The sequence below is a fragment of the Erythrolamprus reginae genome, chromosome 2 (assembly GCF_031021105.1).
Source record: "Erythrolamprus reginae isolate rEryReg1 chromosome 2, rEryReg1.hap1, whole genome shotgun sequence".
In the NCBI taxonomy this organism is placed as follows: domain Eukaryota; kingdom Metazoa; phylum Chordata; class Lepidosauria; order Squamata; family Dipsadidae; genus Erythrolamprus; species Erythrolamprus reginae.
The window spans coordinates 203,508,356-203,523,135 of NC_091951.1; the positions used below are offsets into that span (position 1 = coordinate 203,508,356).

A 14,780-nucleotide genomic window follows, 5' to 3' on the forward strand; every position below is an offset into this window, starting at 1 on the left:
AAAAGTTCGGGTTTGGTATGCCGCACCCCGCAAAGTTCAGACGGACCCAAACTATGCAAGTTTGGTTCGCCCAACACTACTCAGAAGACCTACTAAATACACTACTTGGCAAATAGTATGAACCTTTTGGGAATCCATAACTTGCTGCAGTGCAAGCTTTATATAGTACAAGATACGAACCCCTCGTCTTACGAACAACCCGAGATACGAACCTGGGGTTCAGAAAAATTTTGCCTCTTCTTGCGAACTTTTTTCGTCTTACGAACGCCAAACCCGAACTTCCGGGTTCGGCGTTCGGGAGGCCGCTGGGAAGCCGCGCTGCCCGGCTGTCACCTTTTAAAACAGCCGGGGGGTTTCCCAGCAGCCTCCCGAAGCCGAACGCGGAAGTTCGGGTTTGGCGTTTGGCTTCGGGAGGCTGCTGGGAAGTCCCCCGGCTGTTTTAAAAGGTGACAGCCGGGCTGCGCGGCTTCCCAGCAGCCTCCTGAACCCCAAACTTTTGCCGAACTTCCGGGTTCGGGGTTCGGGAGGCTGCTGGGAAGCCGCGCAGCCCGGCTGTCACCTTTTAAAACAGCCGGGGGGGGGGGTTCCCAGCAGCCTCCCGAAGCCGAATGCGGAAGTTCGGGTTTGGCGTTCGGCTTCGGGAGGCTGCTGGGAAGTCCCCCGGCTGTTTTAAAAGGTGACAGCCGGGCTGCACGGCTTCCCAGCAGCCTCCTGAACCCCAAACTTTTGCCGAACTTCCGGGTTCGGGGTTCGGGAGGCTGCTGGGAAGCCGCGCAGCCCGGCTGTCACCTTTTAAAACAGCCGGGGGGGGGGGGGTTCCCAGCAGCCTCCCGAAGCCGAATGCGGAAGTTCGGGTTTGGCGTTCGGCTTCGGGAGGCTGCTGGGAAGTCCCCCGGCTGTTTTAAAAGGTGACAGCCGGGCTGCACGGCTTCCCAGCAGCCTCCTGAACCCCAAACTTTTGCTGAACTTCCGGGTTCGGGGTTCGGGAGGCTGCTGAGAAGCCCCGCAGCCCAGCTGTCACCTTTTAAAACAGCCGGGGGGCTTCTCGGCGGCCTCCCGACCGCCAAACCCGGAAGTTCGGGTTTGGCGTTCGGGAGGCCGATGAGAAGCCCCCGGGCTGTTTTAAAAGGTGACAGCCGGGCGGCAGCGTTTTTTGCGGTTTTTTTGTTGTTGTTGCACGGATTAATTGACTTTACATTGTTTCCTATGGGAAACAATGTTTCGTCTTATGAACTTTTCGTCTTACGAACCTCCCCCGGGAACCAATTAGGTTCGTAAGACGAGGTATGACTGTATACAGTTATACAGTCACTTAGAAAATAAATAAGAGAAAAGATGAGGAAATAATGGGCCACGGTGTTGATGCAGTTTTTAAAAAAATCAATCTTGGCTCAAAATTAGGTTATGTAAGTATGAACCTTGGAGAAAGAGTAAAGGATTATTAATACAATCACAGAACTGGGAAAAGTTTTATTCCCTCCTCTTAGTTTAAGAAATTACTCCTTAATCCCAGAAACAATTCTAAAGGGATTCCTATATATTCATGTGGATAAACCATTCATGGATAAACCAAGACTCTTTTAAAAAAATTGTCTCATTTTGAAAATTGCCACTCTGGATAAACCTATTGTGAATATTAAACCCACAAATTTTGAGGGTCAGTTTTATCAACAGATGGACATATCTGTGAATATAAACAACATATACACAGTTCTTTTTAAAAGTTTAAGGGAAAGTCTACTGTATATACTTGCAGATAAGCCCATCTGTAGATAAACTGAACGCAATTTTGGGGGTGTATTTTGGCACCACAAATTCTTGGCTTATATTTGATTATATACACTCTTTGGCTCACTAAGCCAAAATGTTTGGTTTAGGCTTAGCATGAAACATGAAACTGGGAAATATGAAACTAGGCAACCTGGTTAGTAAGCCATGTCTTATGACATAGCATAATAGTGACCTAGACATCCCCTACAAGCAGGAAGTCTGCCTCATCTTTCCCTAATCCAGGAAGACCATATTGGCTGGAAATTCTGGTGAAGCCCAACTTATCTAAAGTGTGACAGAGGGGCATGGCCACATTACATCAGACAGTGCACAAGAAAAACCTGCAAAGATTTCAATAAGAGATTAAAGGAAAATAAACCATCATGTTTCAGAAATCCATCATGCATTTTGTGTAGTTTTTTAAAAAAGAAACCCCACATAGCTATTATTTCTAGTCCATGGAGATGTGTTGGTGGTAATATATTCATGAAGTGTGTAATTGAAGTTTGGGCTCCACCATACCGTGAATTATTGCATGGTATTATTGGTGATAGTTTATGTATACAAATACTGAGTTAAACATCTCTTATGTTGTAATATCTACTGTGAAAAATGAACGGATCAATTCTTTTGGAGATGTTCCTTATTTATGTCTGTAGGTCAGGTTCTTGTTCTAAGCCAAAATCAAGGAAACCAGATGATGGCTTAGTATGATGCAAAGTTCCAGCCACTGAATGCACAATCTGTTTAAACTGGGAACAACTGAAGAGGATACTGAACGGGTGGGCTTCTTAGTTTTCACTTAACAAGACAAAGGAAAGTATGAGATTTCGGCATGCTAAGAAAGGATAAGTAAATCTTTTTATTCCCACACATGAACTAGATTGCTTGGAAAGATAGTGTGTGTGTCTCCGTAAATGACAGCAAAGTCGCATGTATGGATAAGTTTGTATCTGTGTGAAAAGGAAATGTGAAAGGGAAGAAGGAATTTAGGATCCACCTTTGTCACTTTGAAACAAGCCAAGAGAAAGAAACAGGGAGGGAGGGAAGGAAGGAAGGAAGGATATTAGTGGAATCAGACCATAACACTATCCTTGACACTTTTAGACTGGAAGGATGTGATATGTGTCCATGTGCCTTCCACTCCAAATAAACAAATTAGAAGTTCAGAACCATTTTCTATGTATGGGGAAATTTTGGTAATGTTTCACATGAAATGTGAATATGTAGATATCACTTTCAGTGGGACATTCATAGAAAAGCTTGTTCATATGAATTCTACTGAATTTATAAATGGGATGTATTATATCAAGGAACCTCAACTTACTATTTTTAAGAGTAGTCAGGTATGTCACAAAGGAAGATATAGCTGGCAAGGGGGAAAGTCTTTTCTTCGGGAACCATGCTTGGTGAGAAATCATTGTTATTGTTGTTTACATGTTATTCTTAATCCAAGATCATAGAAGTTCTCAAAAAAAAGGAAAGCTTACATGATGCATCCTGTTACAAATATAATTGTGTTTGAGGAGTATTGCATTCTCCTCATTCCATATAATTCATGACTACCGGTAGTATTTGGACAGTATCACAAAATCAGTATAGCCCAAAGGGAGCCCAGCAGAGAATGGAATGCATGTTCCCACTGTAAGATATGGCCTGCATCTATCCATGGTACAAACATACATTGACAGCTTCTTTTTATTCCACTGTGTTCCCATGTTGCTCATCCTGTTCCTAGTAGGATTAAGGTATTTTTCTTATATTTATTCTGACACAGATAGCCTGAAGGTGTCTAAAATTTAGTAAGCTTTCTCACTTCTTACCTTGGAGGAAAGTGAGGTAACGGCAGAGACTGGGGACAGAGATAAGATAGGGATTAACAAAGGGCTCAGCAAATATCATGCCAGTATTGTTATCTGCTGACTGGTAGATGGCTGAATAGCACATCAGAAATGGGGAAAGACCCATGAACTTACCAGGATGGGTTTTGCCAAATCCCACTTTGAGCTTTACTTCCCTACTTTTGCAATAGGAAACATGTCACTTATACTGTCATCATGTACTAAAACATCTTTATGAGGTCCACAAGATGGTTAAATTAGACACACAGATCCAGATAAATCAGTCAGCTTGGAGACACAATCTCGGTACAACCCAGTTTTCAATACTTGATCTCCTGCTGGTGCAAATGGTATGAGCAGGCAGAAGCAGGAGAATTTCCAATTGGACACCAGTAGGTTTTGGTGCAAGGCATTTTGAACTACAGGAACCTCCCTGCTCCCCTCTCCTTTGGTTAATCAGCCTTGTAGAAGCTGTTCTTGTTTTGACTCAGATGGGCATGGCACTACAACTTACATCTCAAAGGGATGAAGTTGCTTTAGTAGGCTGAGATGAGGGGTCTGCGCTGAATGAAAGGAACTGGGGGTTAAGCGTGCCTGAAACCTCTACATTCCATCCTGGAAGCCCTGGTTCTTACCCATGATGGGGAAAGATTGGGAGGGGAGCCAGATTCCTGGGTTCTGTCATGAAAGATTGGGAGGGGAACACGGGGCACCCTTCACCAGTGTAAGTTGATTAAGAGCTGTTGTTGGGGAAGGGTTGGAGGACATGATGCTCGGGTGGCAGTCATTTCATTTGAACCATTCAATAGCAATTTCAATACGTCACATGCTATTGGTCATTTCTCATCATGCTCCTGGCCAGGGAACCTCCTTGATCCAAGAGCATCAACTCTTAAGGCAGGAACATTTTTTTTTAACATGCTAAAAGGGGAAAAAAAAGAGTTGCAACAAGGCACATGTCCCGCCCCCTCTTTGAGGCAGTGGGAGGCAGTGGGAAGGGATGGGTGGGGAAAGGCTGCAACCAGAAAGCATGTAATTAGAACATAGAAGCCAGACATGGGTGTCTTTGGAATCATGCCGCTCACATGGACCACTGGCGACCACTCGTACCTGTGTACAAATGCTAGAAATACCAGAGGGGGAACCGCCTACCTGCCGATGAGTTCTGTGTCCCACCCACCCTCCAGGGACCTTAACTTCTTGTCGGGTTATGATTGCATTGACATTGCTCGCAAATTCACAAGTGCAACTTTTATGTGCTTGGTAATCCTTGCTTTAATTTTTGTTTAAAAGGAACAGTTCTTTATAAGCCCAGGTAAATCAATGCAGATCTTTGGTAAGCCCAGGTAAATCCAATGAATTATTAATCAGAATGATTTTGGGTTGTTCCCAAACTGCAGGATTCTAAACTTTTTCAGTCATTATTTTTTCCTGCAATAAATTATATGCTGATTGGTAATTGATTTTTCACTTTTAGGCTGTACAATGCTTATGTGGGGAGATATTTCATTTCCTGACCCACCACCCACCCCAATCTACTAGAAGATGTAATTTAACTGTGTGAGTAATAGGTAATTTAAGTCATGTATTTATAAATTTAGCATGCTGACTGGCCAATGTTTCAGATTTATTGAATGGTATTTTTTTTAAAAAAAGAAAAGTTGAAATGGATTTTAGTCCAAATATAAAAGCCTACTAAAAATAGTGCCAAAACAGTTTCTTGAAAAGATAATAATGAAATATTTTACTAAGAAAAGAGGAGCATTAACTCTTCAAAAGATCTCTGCGCTCATCAAAAGCACACCTCTTTAAAAACAAGTGGGGAATTTGAGAAATTGGACTGTTGTTCCACCCCTTATAACAGTGATGGCGACCCTTGTTTTCCTCAGGTGCCAAAAGAATGCACGTGTGTGCTATCGCACATGCAAGAGTGCCCATACCCATAATTCAATGTCTGAGGAGGGCAAAAACAGCTTCCCTCAACTCTTAGAGGCCTTCTGAAGGCTGAAAACAGCCTGTTTCCCAACTTCTGGTGGCCCCAGTAAGCTCGTTTTTCACCTTCCCCATGCTCCAAAGGCTTTCTGGAACCAGGGGAGAGTAAAAACACCCGCCCTCATCCCCCTCTGAGGCTCTCCGGAAGCCAAAAATGCCCTCCTGGAGCCTCTGCACAAGCCAAAAATCAGCTGGCCAGAACACAAATGCACATTGGAGCTGAGCTAGGGCAACATCTCGTGTGCCAGCAGAAATGGCTCCACGTGCCACCTGTGGGACCCGTGCCACAGGTTCACCATCACTGCCTTATAAAATGAAAAAAATAAAAGAGGCACAAGAAAAATATATGAGAGTAGGAATTTGAGATAGATGTTTGATAACTGCCCCATCTCCATCCTAGGTAGTAAAGTTTTGACTATTTGAATTCCAATATCAGTAGGGAAACATCCTGAACATACGGATTTCCATTGCGGTGGAAGTGTTATCTTTTACATTTTACAGACCTATTTCTTTCTAAACTTCCCCACTTTTTTCCTTTCTGTCAAAATGCCATTTTCTCTTAAATTGAGTGTACCAGACAAGTTACAAATGCCAGATGGAACATGCATCTAATCTAAATTTCTTGTGGAAAACTTGGGAACTCTAGCTTTGTGGAGTTTGTCTTACTAATAAAGCAAAGACCCTGCTTACACGTTAATGCATTATATTGTATTCTATCTAGCTCTCCATCACAAAAGAAAATACTGTTGTGTATGCAATGAGATTTCTCCTGCTTCTCATTTGATGCTCAAGGATTCATCCAAAAATTAATTGGACATTTTTTTTAACCTAGAAGGCAGTCAAAATATAGCTATAATGTTTTATCTTCCCCAATATTTTTCATTTTTCAACTGATAAATACAGTTTTGTCTTTCATATGCAAATATTTATTTCCTAAAATCCATTTCAGCCAAAGAAAGAACGGCTTTGAAAGAGCTTAAACTCATTTCACATTGTTTTTATCTCACTATAATACTTATGCAAGGAATACCCTCAATTATGTCTTAGGTGCTTATAGTAATACAGGTTACAAACTGGGGGTGTTTCCTTGTGAACTAATACAGAAGCCTTCTGTTTGTGACAACCTGACCCTGCACATGAATGAGGAGCAAAGTAATAGAATAAAGATCCATGTGTGAGGCCCCAGCTCTAGTACTGTCATGGACATTTGGATCAAGCCCCCCCTCACCCCCCCACCGCCACCAAAAAGCAGATACAACACGCCATAGCTAGTATTATATTTGGGCTGCTTTGGACAGTACATGTTAGGTAGCTCTTACCATTATCATCTTTCTCTATAGAAATGCACAAGCCACATGGTGGGGTTTAATAACCGTGTGGTCAGAGATGAGTCAATTTGTTGCCATAATCATATTGGACATCCTGTTTCAGCTCCTTTATCTTATGAGCATTTAGCACAGTGGTTCTCAACCTGGCAGTTTCACAGGGGTCGCCTAAGACCATGGAGAAAGACAAATTTCCCATGGTGTTAGGAACTAAAGCTTCTATTCTAGCACCTTGGGACATACTTTTACAATCCGACCAATCAGGCGTATACAGTGGGAGTGTCCCTCTGACCTTTCTGCCAATCAGCTTAAAGTTCTGTTGGGAGAATTGGCACTAGACTTATGGTTGAGGGTCACCAAAGCATGAAAAACTATATTAAGGGGTCGCGGCATTAGAAAGGTTGAGAACCAATGATCTAGCATGACCTAATGCTGTATAAATTACTACCGTTAACTCTACTACAATTTTCCTTATTGGGACTGGTATTACAATGACTAAGGCCCTGCTGTTACCATTGCTGTCATTGTCTTAGTTATAGGTTTGCTGGCTTTTTCTTGGACAATTTTTAAATAGCCCAACAACAACATCCCACCCACCCCCCAAAAAATTCACCATCCCATTTCTGCTTCTATCAGCTGCTCCTGTTCATGCACCCAAGCGCGGCATTCATTAGTTTGTTCTCTTGAAACAAGGCAGTGTGGAAATGCCTGGCATTAAAGGTCTCTCTCTCTCTCTCTCCACCAGGCATGAGCATCAGGGTGAAACTACCATGTCCTGGGAAGGGGTAGGAGATAACCAGATGAAAGGTTTGTCTTCAAGTCACCGCTAAAGCAAAGGAAGGATTGGGGAAGGGGGGTGGGGAGGAAAGCACTAGTCGGAGTCAGAGGTCAGGAGGATTCTACTCCCTGTCTCATACCTGGGTCTGGATGCGGTTGAGGCCACGGAACCACAAGATCTGGCCACGGCGTAGCTCCCGCTCAGCGTGGTCAATTTCCTCCTCATCCTCAGCCATTTCCTCATCTGTCATCTCATCCTTACCAGGGCCATGTCCTGCTTCCTTCAGGCATTTAAGATGGCTGGTAGGGATGGTGGCAATGACCTGCAGCGGGGAGCAAATACCTAGGCTACTTTTCAGTCTTTTCTCTGAAGAAAATACCTTTGCTCAGTTTTAATAATTTTCAGGGGGAAAAAAATAAATAATAGTGATAGAACATGGGGCAACCATAGATCGCTTAATGAAAACAGTAGCTCAGTAGGCTATGGAGGTGAAAAAGACATATTCCATGCTAGAGGTGATTAGGAAGTACTCTAGATTATACTACATTGCAACAATATACAATTGTACTATAAAAGTAGAATAATAATGTTATATAAATATATAGGGCAATGGGTGAAAAAGATAGCAACAGTTTTTTAGGTCTGGAGCATCTTATCTATGGGCAAATGAAGAACTTTCAATTGAAAAATAAGAAGGAAAGTGGGGTAGATAAGTATGGGAAGAAAGAGAGAGAGATATAATTCTATAAAGGGTGCGGCAAAAATGACTAAGAGAAGCTTTTATTCTCTTCTATTTCATATTTTTTGGGGGGGGGGGGCATAAAACTGATAACAAACCCTGGAAGGAAATTCCAATACAGATGGAGAAGTAAGATAGAGCATATACTGGTGTAAATGGAAATGATTTCCTTACCTGTCCCCAAACGAGTTCCCCGAAGCCCACGAAAAGACACCACAACCATTGCTGTGCATTCAGTGGAGAACAGCTGAATGGTTTCCCCCCAAACTGCACAATGACGATCTGTAGGGGGGGGGGGGGAGAGGGATGGTAAGTTGACAGTCAACCTTTTAGTACTAGAAGGGGCTTGTCTGAACAGGACAGAGGGAAAATCTGGGTCAGATGCAGGACAAAGAACAGATAGGAACAGATCCAGGATCTGAAGAACCAGATCCTCAGTTAAATGTAAGAAAAGCATTTAAAAAAGAAAGGAAAAAAGGACCAAAATACACTGCTCAAAAAAATAAAGGGAATACTTATTCTGTCTGGGTCCCTCCAGAGGCAAACACCAACCCAACTGGTAAAAATCAAAGGCAGTTTATAGAATTCAAAGCAAACACAGGTAACAGAAAATGTCCTTACAAACAGGAACACGCTGAAACTTCAAAGATGTTTCACGAAGGCCATGAAGTAAAACAGGATTCTTGCTGTCAAAAACAACGCTGGAGATAACAAACATACGCCTCCCCCAAGTCTTCCAGTCTTCTAGGCCAGTGTTTCCCAACCTTTTTGGAGCCGCGGCACATTTTTCATATTTTCAAAATCCTGGGGAACATGGGGGGGGGGGGGCGCTAAAAAAAAGTTTGGAGAAAAAAAATCTCTCTTCCTCCCTTTCGCTCTATTTCTCTCTCTCTCCCTCTTTCTCTCTCTTCCTTCCTTTCTCTCTCCATCCCTCTTTCTTTCTCTCTTCCTTCCTTCCTCTCTTTCTGTCTCCTCCTTCCTCTCTCATCTCTTTCCTTCCTCTCCCTCCCTTTCTCTCTTTCCTTTCTCTCCCTTTCTGTCTATCCTTTCTATCTCTCACCCCTTCTCCCTCTTTCATTCCCTTTCTCTCCCTCCCTTTCTCTCTCATTCCTTTCTCTCCCTCTTTCCTTCCTATCTCTCTTTCTTTTTCTCCCTCCTTCATATCTTCTTTCTCTCCCCCTTCCTCCCTCTTTCCCTTTTCCCCCTCCCTTTCTCTTCCTTTTTCTCTATCCTTTCTACTTCTTACTCTTTCTTTCTCTCCCTCCTTCATTCAATTTTCTCTCCCTCCCGTCCTCCCTCTTTCCTTTCTCTCCCTCCCTTTCTCTTCCTTTTTCTCTATCCTTTCTACTTCTTACTCTTTCTTTCTCTCCCTCCTTCATTCAATTTTCTCTCCCCCCCTTCCTCCCTCTTTCCTTTCTCTCCCTCCCTTTCTCTTCCTTTTTCTCTATCCTTTCTACTTCTTACTCTTTCTTTCTCTCCCTCCTTCATTCAATTTTCTCTCCCACCTCCCTCCCTCTTTCCTTTCTCCCCCTCTTTCTCTTCCTTTATCTCTATCCTTTCTACTTCTTACTCTTTCTTTCTCTCCCTCCTTCATTCAATTTTCTCTCCCTCCCTTACTCTCTCTTTCCTTTCTCTCCCTCCCTTGTTCTCCCCTGGGGCTGCCTGTGCCTGCCCTGCACCACCCAACATGGACGGACAGACCCCGGTCGTCGGTTCGTCGCCCCCTCCCCCCCCCACGGAGGGAGATTGGGCTGGCGGGGGGCGGCGAATCCACCTCCCCAACCGCGCGGAGGGAAATCCGGTAGGCGGGGGGGGCCGCGGCTCCCTGCGCGCCCCTGGAAAAGCCTACAGGGCCACCTACAGGGAACGGTGCCCGGGGCCGCTTTAGCCGCCCCCCCCGCCATCTCCCCGCGACTGCCTGCGCCGCTGCAGCCGCGCCCCCCCCCCCCGCTCCCACCGCCAGTGCCCTCCCGCCGGGCCCCAAAGGACACTTGCCGATGACGACAGGGAAGCTTCAGCTGGGCGGGCGCTGCCGTGCCGGTGCCTCCGACCTCCCGGTTCCTGCTCGATGCCGCGGCCCAGCTGAAGCTTCCCTGTCGCCTGGGCGGGGCGCTGCGGTGCCTCTGAACTCTCCGCTCCTGCCCGATGCCGCGGTTTCTGGCGCTCTCCTGCGCGCCCCTGGAAAAGCCTACAGGGAACGGTGCCCGGGGCCGCTTTAGCCGCCCCCCCCCGCCATCTCCCCGCGACTGCCTGCGCGAAGAATGGAGCTCTCCTTCCTGCCTTCCTTCTTTGGGGCCCAGCAGGAGAGCGCCAGAAACCGCGGCATCGGGCAGGAGCGGAGAGTTCAGAGGCACCGCAGCGCCCCGCCCAGGCGGCACACCTGGCGATGTCTCGCGGCACACCAGTGTGCCGCGGCACACCGGTTGGGAAACGCTGTTCTAGGCCACAAGCCAAGATCAGAGACGCCGAAAAGCAAAGCAGGGTCACAGAACTTCCAGTTGATAACGCTCCACATGGCTGAAAAGGCTTGCCTGCCTTTTAAACCCTGCTGAGGAGAACCACACCCAAACCCAGCTGTTGCCAATTCAGTGATGCCAATACCTTTCTAATTGGTCCCGTCTCTGAGCTGCACGTCGCTGTCTCATGTCAATTATAGCCTGTGCTTCCTCATCCAATGAGGCCAGGCTACTGGCTGGGGAGAGACCCCCCCCCCCCCCCGGGGCTCTCAGGCTGCTCCCCCTCATCCTCTTCCTGACTTTCCTCTCCCCTGTCTGCCTGGTCCTCCCCCTCCTGTTCACTGTCCTCCTCCTCCGGGCCTGGATCCAGCAGAGACCCAGCCGGCCCCTGAGCAGCCTCAGGCTGAATCACAACAATACTTAAACAACACAGTATAATTCCAAGTAAATCAAACTTCTGTGAAATCAAACTGTCCACTTAGGAAGCAACACAGGCTGTTGTCAGCACATTCAACTTTGTACAGAACAAAGTATTCAATGAGAATATTTCATTCATTCAGATCTAGGATGTGTTATTTGGGTGTTCCCTTTATCTTTTTGAGCAGTATATTACGTATTGCAGGGCAGAAAGTACCAGAGGTCTAAGGTAAAAGATCAAAGCAAGTAAAATATCAGAGTCTGTCTAAATGCAAATAATCCATCCATACATGCATCTCCCCCCCTCCACTCACCCCCCCTCACTAGATGGACTAGACCATGAAATCAACGCCACTAGAAGGCTATAGCTACTTTAATGGGGATTGGCTATAGAAACAGAATCTTGCAAGCCTGCTTGTGCTGCTCCTCCTCCCCCTTCTTTTATTTCCTGTGAGTCAGGAAAGCATCTGATTGACCCACTTCCCAGTGTTATCTTAAAAACTGGCTTAAAAATGTCTCAATGTCTATTTGTCTATTATTTCCATGATGCACATACTATCCGCCTGTGTTTACACGATTTGTATTTTAATGAATGTATATACTGTCAACCTTGCTTCTCCCTGTCTTCCGAATCTTTCTTTCCAGTTGCGGTCCTCACCATCAGGATACAGGCTTAGGGCAGTTCTACAGTACATCTAGCAATAGCAATAGCATTTAGACTTGCATAACGCTTCACAGTGCTTTACAGTCCTCTCCAAGCGATTTACAGAGAGTTATATTTCCCCCAACAATCTGGGTCCTTATTTTACTGACCTTGGAAGGATGGAAGGCTGAGTCACTCTTGAACCTACTGAGATTCGATCTACCAAACGGCTGGCAGCTGGTAATCAGTAAAAGTAGTTTGCAGTACTGCACTTTAACCACTGCACCACCGAGGCTCTTATAACATGTCTACCTTGCCTATTTGTGAAGTGTCACGGACCTTTAATTACTATGTTTACAATAGCATGCATAAACATTTACATTTCATGCAGACACAGATAGAGGCACAACACACACAGAGAACTATTCATACATCAACTTTCCGGACTAGCTATCCTTAAATGTGTTGGGATTAACTAGGATGGGAGCACTGACCATACTGACTAAGAATCTGAGAGTTGCATGTCAACACATCTAGAGAGCACCAGGTTGTGGTGGCACAATGGTTACAATCAGCAGTGGGCTACGAGCCGGAATGCTAAATTGTGCTTGCCGCCATGGCTCGTAAGTTCTTGCGGGACCAGCACGATTTTGCTGCTGCACCTGTGGAGGTAGCAAGATTGCACATGGAGCCGAAGGTAAAACCTTGCCAAAACACGAGCACAATTTTGCTACCTCCACAGGTGCAGCAGCAACATTGCGCTGGTCCCGCAAGAACTTATGAGCCATGGCGGCGAGCACAATTTAGTGTTACGGCTCATAGCCCACTGCTGGTTAAAATGCAGTATTGTACTACAGGTCTAACTCACTGCTCACTCCAGGAGTTTGATCCTGAGTGACTCAAGGTTGACTCAGTTTTCCATCATTCTGAAGTGGGTAAAATGAGGACACAGATTGTTGGGGGCAGTATGTTGATTCTGTAAACCTCTTAGAGAGGGCTGTAAAGCACTGCAAAGAGTTATATAAGGCTAAGTGCTATTGGTATTGCTAAAGCCCACAGAAAGAGGAAATACATGCCTCTCTTCTGTCTTTTTCTAATGCCACATAGCTTTTCACATAAACCTTTGCAGCAAGTTTATACCTGTATGCCAAAAGTGCCCAAAACAATGCTGCAGAAGATGGGGTTGCCAAAAATGCCATCAAAGACATTGCGCTCTCCATGGATTTTGCGGGCATTGATCTCATTGAACAGCTGCATCATAACAAAGGTGTTAAAGATGATGGTGTAATGCTCCGAGGGTGGAGAATGCAGGGGAGCGTTGCGGCCACAGTCGATGTCAAATATAACTTCTCCTGCGGGGTAAGGAAAGGAAGTAAAGCAATGCATCGTGAACTGACAATGCCAGTTCCAATCAGTCAAATCCATCCCTCCACTGAAGTTCCAGCTTGTTGTTGTAATGGACCAGTGAGCTCCCACCCCAGATTCACTCTTGCTGCTTACCTATCAGCCCCTCATGACAGAGGACAAGCTGCCAGCCCAGATATTCAAATCAACATGTTGGGATTGGAATCCTAGATCTTCTTGAGAGATGCAAGACTTCTTGTTAGGAGGCATCTTACTAAAAAAGGGGGCCCCCTCTCCCTCAAACCCTCCCTTTCCAGGGGGGAGAGCTTTGTTCTCTTGGAAGTGCCAAGAGAAAAGGAATACATAGATGTGGGTTATGGTGGGTGGGAGAAAAGAGTCTCCTCCAGCTCTGATTAGAGTGGAATTTTCAGTTAATAGCTGAATCTAAAGGAATTTGATCCAAGCCCCATCTTTTCCTTATACAGTGATCCCCCGGTTATTGCGTTCCCGACCATTGCGAACAGGCTAATTTGCGATTTTTCAACCCGGAAGTCAAAACACCATCTGCACATGCGTGCCCTTTTTTCTATGGGCACGCATGCGTAGATGGCGCCGGGCAGATCAGCTGCTGGGCGGCTTCCCTGAGTCTTCTCCTGACTCCTAAAGCGGGGAAGTTCGCCAGGAGTCAGCGGAGAAGCGGCGCGCCTGTTTTAAAAGATCGGAGCCGGCCTGGGGGGGCTTTCCAGCAACCCATGAGCCCGGGTTGGGGGCTCGTGGGTTGCTGGAAAGCCCCCCCAGGCCGGCTCTGATCTTTTAAAACAGGCGCGCCGCTTCTCCGCTGACTCCTAAAGCGGGGAAGTTCGCCAGGAGTCAGCGGAGAAGCGGCGCGCCTGTTTTAAAACGATCGGAGCCAGCCTGGGGGATCGGAGCCGGCCTGGGGGGATCGGAGCCGGCCTGGGGGGGCTTTCCCTTTCAGGGCGGGCGAGCGGCGGGCGCGGCAGCAGCGAGGAGTTCGCGTGGGCGGCGGGGAAACCCCAATCTTCAGCTCCTCGCTGCTGGGAAGTAAAAACACCATCTGCGCATGCGCAGATGGTGTTTTTACTTCCGCAGCGCTACTTCGCGAAAACCCGCTCATTGTGGGGGGTCCTGGAACGGAACCCTCGCAATGATCGGGGGATCACTGTACTAGCAAGGGTGTCAAACTCAAGGCCCTGGCCTGCAGGGTGCTTAGATCTGGCCCACGCGGTTGCCCTGGAAACAGGGAAGGACCGGCCTGCATTGCCAGCTAAAACAGAGCTTCCTGTTCCTGTTTTCACTGTCAGAGCACTCGGGCTGCCATATGTGCTCCTGACACGAGTGATGTCAAACCAGCCATGCCCAACCTGACACCCACAAGGTCAAACACAACCCTGATGCGAGTTTGACACCCCTGCTTTAGAGTAATGAGAAAAAAAGGTTACCTAATAATTCTGCTA

General features: G+C 46.2%; 1 protein-coding gene across 2 annotated transcripts in view; it reads right to left on the minus strand.

Moving 5' to 3' along the window:
• Positions 1 to 14,780, minus strand: part of ATP2B3 (ATPase plasma membrane Ca2+ transporting 3) — a 103,379-nt gene that overhangs the window by 18,428 nt on the left and 70,171 nt on the right. For both annotated transcript variants that reach the window (XM_070741363.1, XM_070741362.1), the window contains 3 exons: positions 13,102 to 13,313; positions 8,620 to 8,727; positions 7,846 to 8,028 (listed from right to left, as the gene is read on the minus strand). In XM_070741363.1, coding sequence (XP_070597464.1) covers positions 7,846 to 8,028; positions 8,620 to 8,727; positions 13,102 to 13,313 — 503 coding nt within the window. The remainder of the gene's footprint in view (positions 1 to 7,845; positions 8,029 to 8,619; positions 8,728 to 13,101; positions 13,314 to 14,780) is intronic.